Raw genomic sequence first — 10,027 nt, 5'->3', positions numbered from 1 at the left:
AAACATACTACATATTTACCTGTTGTATTATTTTGTACAGTTGTAAATTACAATAAATAAATAATAAAAAAAAAAAAAAAAAAAAAAAATTCTTTAGTTTCTGATATACAGAAGTAAAAAGTTTACCCATCAAAGGTTTTAGCTCAAGTTATCTTGTTTCTGTATATTCCCATCCAAATTACGTTTTTTGAATAATACTTTATTTTTTTCAACAGCTGACGCCCATTTCCTGTTAGCAAATAATTCAAATCTTTACCTGAACAGTACAACAGAAATAGTGAATATCTTTGAAAATTAATCATTTGCAGCACCGGAAGTTTATTTTATTCTAGAAGAAACTAAACTTTTTTGGATGCTCAATATATTGATAACCATCTAGCATACGATAAGGAGTATCGTCCTTTTTTAAAGTAGAATAAACTCAGTGATATAGCGTAGTGGCGGCAGGGGGCGTGAACAGCACTTTTAGGTGGCCGCAAATATGTCATGCACATCTTGTAAAAATTGAAGATTTTATTTCAAGACTTTTTTTTATTTGTAAACTCAATACTCGATAAATATGATTGTCCTTGCCAAAAAGGTCTTTTGAATTACTTTTTATTATTTTATTATATTAAAAATAATCATTATATTTTAAATTAAAAATATCTTTTAAATATGGGGATGGTAAAATTTTCCTCAGCCCCGAGTGGCTGACACCCTCGCTACGCCGTTGAGTAAACTTTCTAATATTTGAGCTCAATTGTAACTCTTTTCGTTCGGTATTTTCCCAGATATTGTTTTTAAAAAATGATATTTTTTTCGAGATAACCCGGAAGGAATTTGTGAATTTATTTTGGCAAATAACATGAAAACTACTATTCCTTGGAAAATAATCATTTTAAACTACTTTGTGGCACAATTAATGAGCATCAAATTGAGCTCTAAGCTGAGCTAAGATATCTTTAAATTCAACATTTTCCGAGATATGGTTTCCAAACATCAATATTATTAAAAACATTTTGATTATTTATGTACTATGATATTATCTGATAAAATATGATTAATTTTACATATTTTATGAAATCATGTCATACATGATTTATGTTTACATATTTCTGTGCCACATTCTAGATTTAATTGTGATTTTTTATTGCTACCTCTGCTTTTAAATTAACTATAACAATGTGAAGCTAATTACACTCAGTACATAAAGTTATTTTAGGAATAAAGTTATTTTTTCATTTCATTACATAATGCACATCTAAAAAAATCTTTTTATAGAACTAGAGCTATTAATAATATCATTATGTTGACTGCTCTATTGTTTTAGATGTATTAGGGGTACTGGGAGTTGATGGTTTGGTACAGGTAAGATCTGAGAAAATATTATCTATGATTAAAGGGAATAACTACTTTAATTCACCATAGAAGTGAGAATACCTTAGGTACTTATGTATAGGTTGTAGGAGAAGGTATCGGTGGCGATGAAATAGCCTAAGTTTACTTATTGACTGTCAGAAAATTTGGGTGATATGAGGTTTTCAATACAGAGTTTAGTCAATAGTAATACCAATGCTTTTCACAGAGAAGTTGGAATTGATGGGTGATCATTTAGGATTAGGGTAGGATAGGTGGTGTTAGATCTGAGATGGGAATCGTAACCTCAGATAATGGCCTTTGTTTTCAAAGCATTTAGCCTTCATTTATTCAAATTTGCTCAAGCACTGATCTTATCTAAGTCTTTTTTAATATTAGCAAACTCTAGGAACAACTCAGAGGGTGATAATAAAATAAAATAATAATAGTGATAAGTTAGATAAAAAAAAATTATAATTGTTTAAAATTATATTAACTATCACACTGAGCTGTTATAGTTCAACTTCACTACCTTCTTAAAGACTGCAACAAAAAAATTACAATAGTATGTAACAATACAGCTAACATGAATGAACATTACAAACAATAATGATCATTTCAAACAGGAATTATCACACTAAGCCATAATTGTAGTTTATATACAATTTGCATTATTCTTTACAAAAAATATTAACAGTGCAAAACAATATTATTAACATGAATGAGCATCATAAACAAGATTATTTTTCAGCTAAAATAATGATCAATTGGAATTTTAATTCTGGAATAATTTATATCATTAAATTATCAGAGAAATATTATTTAGCATAAATTTTTTAATTGTTTTGTCAATTATTTACATAATAATTCAGAACATTTCTTTTAATTTAGAAAAGTTAATTATAGGATAAATAATTTCCACTTTAATTTTATAAAAAGTAAGAATTAGTAAAATAGATAAATTTTTTGTCAATTATTTACATATTTCTGTGCCACATTCTTGATTTAATTTTGATTTTTTGATTACTTTCTCTGCTTCTAAATTAACTACAACAGTATGAAGTTAATTACATTTAGTCCAGCTAATGTTACATGTTACAAAACTTAAACTATTACTAATATCATTATGTCAATTGTTATGTTGTTTTTAACTCTCAACAACTTTTTTATTAAAACATCATTTCAAGACCAACATTTTTCAACACCAGATTAATTTGGGTATAAAATACCCAAGCTATATAATTAAAATTTCAATTGGATCATCTAACCTGATAAGAGGAATTAGTGATAGATAACAGCCAGCACTCATCCTAAATTTTGATTAAAATAACTTGAATACCAGTGCAGTAATATGTAAGATAAAATTAAAAAAAAAAATTTATAAATCCATGCCAATTTTCTTCTGATGAAAACTGTAAACAAGATTCAATGTAACAACTATGGTTAATAATAATATAATAGTCATTACTCATTTTTGCAAAATTATAATATTTTCATTTACAATGTTAATATAGAAAAATACAAATATATTAATCATACTATCATAATTCGAGAGACAAAGAGCCATAAATGGTGCAATTGTTTTACTGAATTTTAGATAATTAACAGGTCTTGAGGATAAGCAGAAGCATGAAATGTTGACCTCTAAAGAAGATGAAAGTTAATAAGGGTCATTGTATCTAGTAATAAATCTTGTGCAGATAATGATTTGTTTCCCCTTGAAATAATTTTGACATTGTTTCACCATTTATAATATAATTTCAAATTACGTTATTGTCATAGTAACCCATCATTACAGTTTATATTCACAGCCATCTTTAGTACCTTAAAAAATAATGATAACAATAAAAAACAAAACTAACATGAATGAGCATTATAAACAACAACTATCATTAGAAAGAGTAATCACGCCAAGCCATCTAGTCTATTATATAATAGACTAGAATTTCTAAATAATTATAATAGTCTATTCACAACTTTCTTTAATTATTTAGAAACAATATAATTCAAATGAATGAGCATCTTAAAAAGGTTGTTTTGTACAGATAAAATAATAATCGATTGGAATGATAATTTTGGAAGAATAATTCATTTCTCTAAAATATCACACCAACATTAGTCATATTAAATTTTTAAATTATTTTTTTAATTTTTTATACATTTCCGTGTCACATTTTGGATTTTTCCTTTTTATTTCTTCAATAGCTTTCTCAGCTTCCAAATTAACTGCCTCAGTGTGAAGCTTCTTATTTTCAGTCCATAATGGGCACCTAGAAAAAAAACTAATTATAAAACATGAACCATAAATAATTCCTTACTAATGGAGTGTATTTTAACCTTGATTCCTTATTTTGTGTTGTTTAAAAAAGGTCCCCCAATATCTTGAATATTTGAGACAGCTATTTGGTCTCATATCTATCAGATTATTAAGATCATAAGACATACCGGTTTGTAACTGATAAGTAATTCTATAAATGTGAGAGATACTATATGATTTTCTGTTCTTCAAATTTATTTTATGACACTTGGTTATGTGTTCTACCCATTATATATCCACTTGAATATATATCATTAATATAATAACCCATACCAAAGACAGCTGAGTCCTCTCTGGATAAAAGAATAGGAAGCAATTGTAACAATAATAGTAATGATAATAAAAGGTCATTTCATACTTAAGTATTTAAAATACCACACGCTTCCAAGAAAAAAGAGTACAAAATTATGTTTCAACAATATAAACATAATTCAGGCTTTAAAGAGCAATTTTAAAATAAAATAATGATATATTGATAACTTTTAGGAGACACATTATTTTCTCTAACTTAATAAAAGCCCATGTCAGTAAAAAGTTTGTATGTCTTGATAGGATATTTTATCTTAAGATTATAACTCTTCTACTAGGTCTAGGCGGGGTGACTATTCACTGAAAAATCAACAATTAGCTCATTAACAACTAGAAGAAATTTATTATTGTGATTAAGTTAAATGACTTTGTAATGACACTAAGACTTTAGTAAGAGTACCTCCAGGTACTGTTAAAAGTAAAGGTACTACATTTACAAATTTTCAAGAAGTTAGGGAGCATGTTCCAAAACAGTGCCAGTAAGAACTTGCCAAACTTTTCTAGTCAGATCTACAATTCAAATAGACAGGGCCATTTATGTTTAAAGGGGCATTCAAAATATAATTTTATGAAATTGCGTGGTTTTATTTTATTAATCATAAAATAAATTATAGAAGTATTTGAGAGATGTTAACCAAATAAAATTTAAAGTATTCATAAAAACCTGGTTGAAAAATATACATGATGACGATTCTTAACTAATTATATAATTAAACACATAATGAGACTGGATTTCCTTCATAAGTTCCAAAAGAAAAACACTGAAAAAGTTAAAATGTAAAACTGAACTGAAGAGAATACTTAAAACCAGCATAATAAACTTTTCTCATCAACAAATTTTTAAAATATCATATTTGTTATATTATACAAGACAAATAAAAATCCAATTGACAAAATTAATTTCTTAATTGAAAAAAATATACCTTCATTTTATAAATATACTATGAAAAGTCTTACTTTCCAGCCATGATTTCTTCTTCCTTATCACTAAAATGGGAGTATCCACTAATTGATTTTCGACAAAAATAACACATCATTGCTCCACAAAGGCAAATCATTTTGTTACACCCATCTTCTCTGACAAACTTTGATCCACAATGATAACAATTTCTAAAAATTGATTGGTATATATTAAAACAAAACTCTTATATAATAAAAAATACAGATTATACATCATAATGAGGCATTGAAGAAAAACTTCAATCAAATATTAATAACTATTTGATTAATAAATTTTCATTCTACCTGGAAAAGGCTGGTACCCTATGGGGAAAAATAGCTAATTATATTCTTTAAAAAAAAATATTCATAAGAAGTTGGCAATAAAATTGATTGTTGCTGATGAATCATTTATTACAATTATTGATCTCTTATTAATATTATTTATTGAACTCTTTATTTTTATTTGATGCTTAACTTCCTGATGGTATTTTTTACATTTTCAACCCTTTTCTGTTTCCATTACTTATATTATTCACTGTCCCACCATATATTCTTTTCCTAGCATAACTTTAATATCTTTATGATTCTTCATATTTCCTCGTATAATCCTAATATATTTATTCTTCTTTGTTCTATGATTTTCATATCTTGTTTTTCTTGTCTGTGTTGAAGGCCTATAACTTAGGCTGATATATCAACACACATTAATACAGTATATTACATTACAGTGTGTTTTATTTTTTAGTGCGCTCTAACCATCATTTTCTTGATTTTATCTTTGTTTAACTATATCTCCAGCAATATAAAATTACTCCTATTTATACAATACTTACTATCTTTATATTAAATATAGTAGGTATTATTTTATTTTATATTAGATATATATTGTAGAGATATTTTACACCTAAATATAAAGAAAATATTTACTGTTGCCATGAACATGTCCAACTAATGGACATTAGTATAAACATGAATAGACAATAAAAAAAGACTTGTTATATAAAATGGGATCCTTTAAACTCATTAAATGTGTGATATTCTAGGAAAGAGATAGTGTAATTTTTGTACTGAATCATAAATATTTTTTAAGGAATAAGAATCAAAAAAGTTAAGATTAGTATTATAATTTTAACTTAAAACTATTTACATTTTATTGATAATTTCCTATTTATTTTAATTGTTATAAATATTTACTTGCATTTTAATCCATTATAGAAGTTAATCTCATTTATTTATTCATTTTGTGACTTTAAAATTTTAAATTATTTTTGTAATAAAGACAGTTTTAATGATCATGAATTGCTTAAGGTCCTTGGCCTTATACAATAAACTTAATAAAAACAAATGTCCATAGTATTGTGTATAAACCAACTATAAATGCATATAGCATTGAAGTATTCATATGTACAAAAAAAATAAGGTTTACTAAAAATCAAAGAGTTCATGTTTTATTTTGAACACATAATTATGTCAAATTAGTGAAATTGTTTAAAAAAGACATTCATCTGTTCTCATTATAGATGGTGGTAGTGGCCGAAAATATGCATTAAGAGAAAAGATATGAGGAGATGTTCGGGAGTACGGTTAGCAGCAGTCCCCGACTTTAAAGTCAAATTTTATACAGAATCTTTGCCTAAGTCTCACCCTGATGTAGGCCTGAAATTCAGGTCTAAGCATTGGCATAACTGAATAAGTTTTGTTTCTTTGCTGACAACACCTTCTCAGAAGTCTATTTTCATCTTGCTTCTCAAAGGCCCATGCTTCTGATCCATAAGTTAAAACAGGGTGGACCAAGGTTTGGTAGAGAGTGATCTTGGTCCTGTTAGAGATGAACCTGCTTCTAAAATGCTTCACAAGGTCTTTAACACAGCAAGATGGAGCTGCATCCTGGATGCCCTACTGGTAATGAACGTCCCTGAATACCTCAGGAGTATCATTCATGATTACTTTAAGGATAGGACCTTGATATGTTCGACAGAGGACGGCTCGAGAAGGTTTAAGGTGACTGGCGGTGTACCCCAGGGCTCGGTGCTGGGACCTCTGTTGTGGAATGCGATGTACGATGGAGTCTTTAGGCTTAGTCTACCAGAGGGTTCCGAAATAGTGGGCTTTGCTGATGATATCGCGATGGTCGTCAAAGCAAAGTATAAAGAAGAGCTCATTCTAAAGGCCAACCATTGTGTTGCTTCGGTTCGAGATTGGCTAGAATCTGTAGGGCTGCAACTAGCAGACAGTAAGACAGAGGCCCTTCTTGTCAGTAGCAGGAAAGTGAGGGAAGCCATAACCTTGATAATGGGTAGGCAAGAGATCCAGTCCAAGCCTTCTTTGACTTACCTCAGGGTAAGAATCGATGATAGACTCCGGTTCAGAGAGCATATCCAATGGGTGAGTGATAAAGCGGCTAGAGTAACCACCCCACTGTCACGTTTACTGTCCAACATAGGCAGACCCAGGAACAGCCGTAGGTTGTTGATATCCTATGTGGTCCCATCCATTCTGCTCTTGGCAGCTGCGATATGGAAGGATGCATTGGGTACTGAGGCCTACAGAAGACCGATGGTGTTGGTGTATCGAAGGTGTGCGCTAAGTGGGTTTCTTACAGTCTCATACGAAGCTGCTTGCATGGTGGCCAGGATGCCACCGATTGAGCTGATCGCAGATGAGAGGAGCCGCTCTTATAGTAGTGCTGACTATATTCCAAGAGACGAATTAAGAAAGGAGACTATAAGAAAATGGCAACGTCGCTGGACTATGGCATTCAGTGGAAGATGGACGCACAGGCTGGTGCCCAACATAGAGGCCTGGGTGAATAGGAACCATGGGGAGGTAGATTATCATATCACCCAGTTTATCACGGGGCATGGTTGCTTCCGAGCCTACCAGTATAGGTTTAAGCTCGATGAGACTGGAGAATGTCTATTGTGCCCAGAAACGGAAGAGAGTGCAGAACACGTATTCTTCTTCTGTCACGGCTTTCATGAAGAAAGAAGAGACTTACAACGCGTTTGCGCCTCAGACCCAACAGCAGATAATATTGTCAATATTATGCTGCTTAACCAAGATTATTGGATGCCAGGCCAACGATTTGCTGCACAGGTGATGCAGAAGTTAAGAAATGAGGAGAGAGATAGGCGAACCAGGAGATAGCCTAAAACAATGAGGCGGCACTCAGCCAATCACCCCCATGATGTAATGCCTAACGGCGGTCCCATGGAGGGTGAGAAACAGGTGTAGGGCGGTGGTTTTAGTGGGTAAGAATCCCACACACGGATAGGTACGGGCCTATCCGTGTCTTTTGAAAATTTCCACCGACCCTCGTAAAAAAAAACAAAAAAAAAAACACACACACTTCCACACTTCTTGTTTCCACCCAACAGAAATACAAGACATTTTTTCTGAAATGTTTTTTTTATTTTTCAACATAGTCTCCTTGTAACTCTACACACTTCTCCCAGTGATGCTCCCATCTCTGTAGATATGAGAAATCTGTCTGCACGTTGGGTGCCGTGTTTGCTCATGTTAGACCAACAATGTGTTCAAATGAACATTTCCAACACTCTGTTGGCGGAGTTTAGGCACAAGAAATTTGAGTTTTGGTGCCGATTAATTAACTAACCGTAGATGAAACTTGGATACACCATTATATCCCACAATCCATCAAACAGTGGACTGCAAAGGAGGAACCGGCTCCAAAAAAAGCAAAAACTGTTTTCTCAGCTGGGAAAGTGATGGCGACTGTTTTTTGGGATATTCATGGAGTTATTTTAATTAAATGAAAAACCATTACAGGAGCATACTACGCATCATTACTTGATAAGCTGAAGGCAGAACTTGTGGAAAATGACCACATTTGCAGAAAAAGAAAATCCTGTTTCACCAAGACAATGCACCATCTCACACCTCAGCGGTTGCCATGGCAAAAATCCACGAATCATGGTTTGAACTGCTTGACCATCCGCCTTACTCACCAGATCTAGCCCCAAGCGATTTCTTTTTGTTCCCTCATCTAAAAATTGTGCTCGAAGGACAGAGATTTTCGTCAAATGAAGAAGCAATCATGTGAACAATTATTTTGCAGAGAAAAACACCGAGTACTTTTTGGACGGGTTACAGAGATGGGAGAAGTTTGTAGAGTTATAAGGAGACTATGTTGAAAAAAAGTCTTGTATTTTTTTTGTTAGGTCAGAAACTTTTCAGACCACCCTGGTATATACACACACATGACTCAGGGAACCTTAAAATGTGTAACTTTCCGATGACAACTCAGATTCAAAGTTTTGAGGATTGGGGTACTTCAGCTAACTATATATTATGTGAGATATATAGTAAGGAAAAGTAAAAACACAAGTATACTGACCATAGCATTCTCAATATTTATCAATTATCTGGTAAATCAACTGATGCTGACCAATTGTGTTTCAGGTCTAAAGCCTGCAGAACTAGGAACCATGACAGATAAATACAATATAATATATCAGTTAGATTAATATAATACCTTATCAGGGCTGCTGTCATTTTTTCTTCTACGTATGTGCGATTTTTGACATTTTCATCATCAACTTCACTGCAACTGTAAGGAATATGGCTTTCTTTGTGACACAACCTGTAATATAATTAGGTATTCATGATCATGACAGTTATGTTTCAAAATGTTTTCTTAATCAGTAAGAACTATTTTGAATTTCCAAATAACAGAACATTTTTATTAATTTAAATGTTCTGAAGATATTTGATGTGAAATGAGGCTCACTTAATTAAGAGATGATGAGTTATTAGAATGTAGTAAGTAGCCATCCAGTCTAGAACAATAATTATAACACCTTAGTTTTTTTAAATTACTGACCAGCCCAAACCTCAATACACAAAGTACCAGGCAGCAAATCATGAAAACAATCATTCAGGTAAGCCTTCTTTCTTTCATAGATATGGTTGTAATCTCCAAATTTATTATTTTATTCATGTATATTTTTATAATTATTCATACATCAACAATAATATTATGCAATAAAAAAAATAACAAAACATAATTACCTGCATGAAGACTTTTTACAGCTGAGGCATTAAAAAATCCGACATGGTGGGTCAGGAATTACTATACTTACAAAATGGACAACTTCCAAG

At 31.3% G+C, this 10,027-nt stretch overlaps 1 protein-coding gene across 1 annotated transcript; it reads right to left on the bottom strand.

Annotated features, from left to right (window-relative positions):
• Positions 1-2,308: 2,308 nt before the first annotated feature.
• Positions 2,309-9,999, bottom strand: LOC106688407 (E3 ubiquitin-protein ligase RNF216-like). The gene is made up of 4 exons (XM_014432844.2): positions 9,938-9,999; positions 9,402-9,509; positions 4,922-5,074; positions 2,309-3,608 (listed from the first exon to the last, which is right to left on the bottom strand). Exons 2-4 carry the CDS (start codon positions 9,419-9,421, stop codon positions 3,476-3,478), a joined length of 306 nt encoding a protein of 101 aa, XP_014288330.1. The 5' UTR covers positions 9,422-9,509; positions 9,938-9,999; the 3' UTR covers positions 2,309-3,475.
• Positions 10,000-10,027: the final 28 nt, after the last annotated feature.

Source organism: Halyomorpha halys, unplaced genomic scaffold (assembly GCF_000696795.3).
Source record: "Halyomorpha halys isolate HHAL.00 unplaced genomic scaffold, Hhal_1.1 Scaffold1125.1, whole genome shotgun sequence".
NCBI lineage: Eukaryota > Metazoa > Arthropoda > Insecta > Hemiptera > Pentatomidae > Halyomorpha > Halyomorpha halys.
The sequence above is the reverse complement of the archived record's forward strand: the minus strand, read 5'-3'. Positions and strand labels throughout refer to the sequence as shown.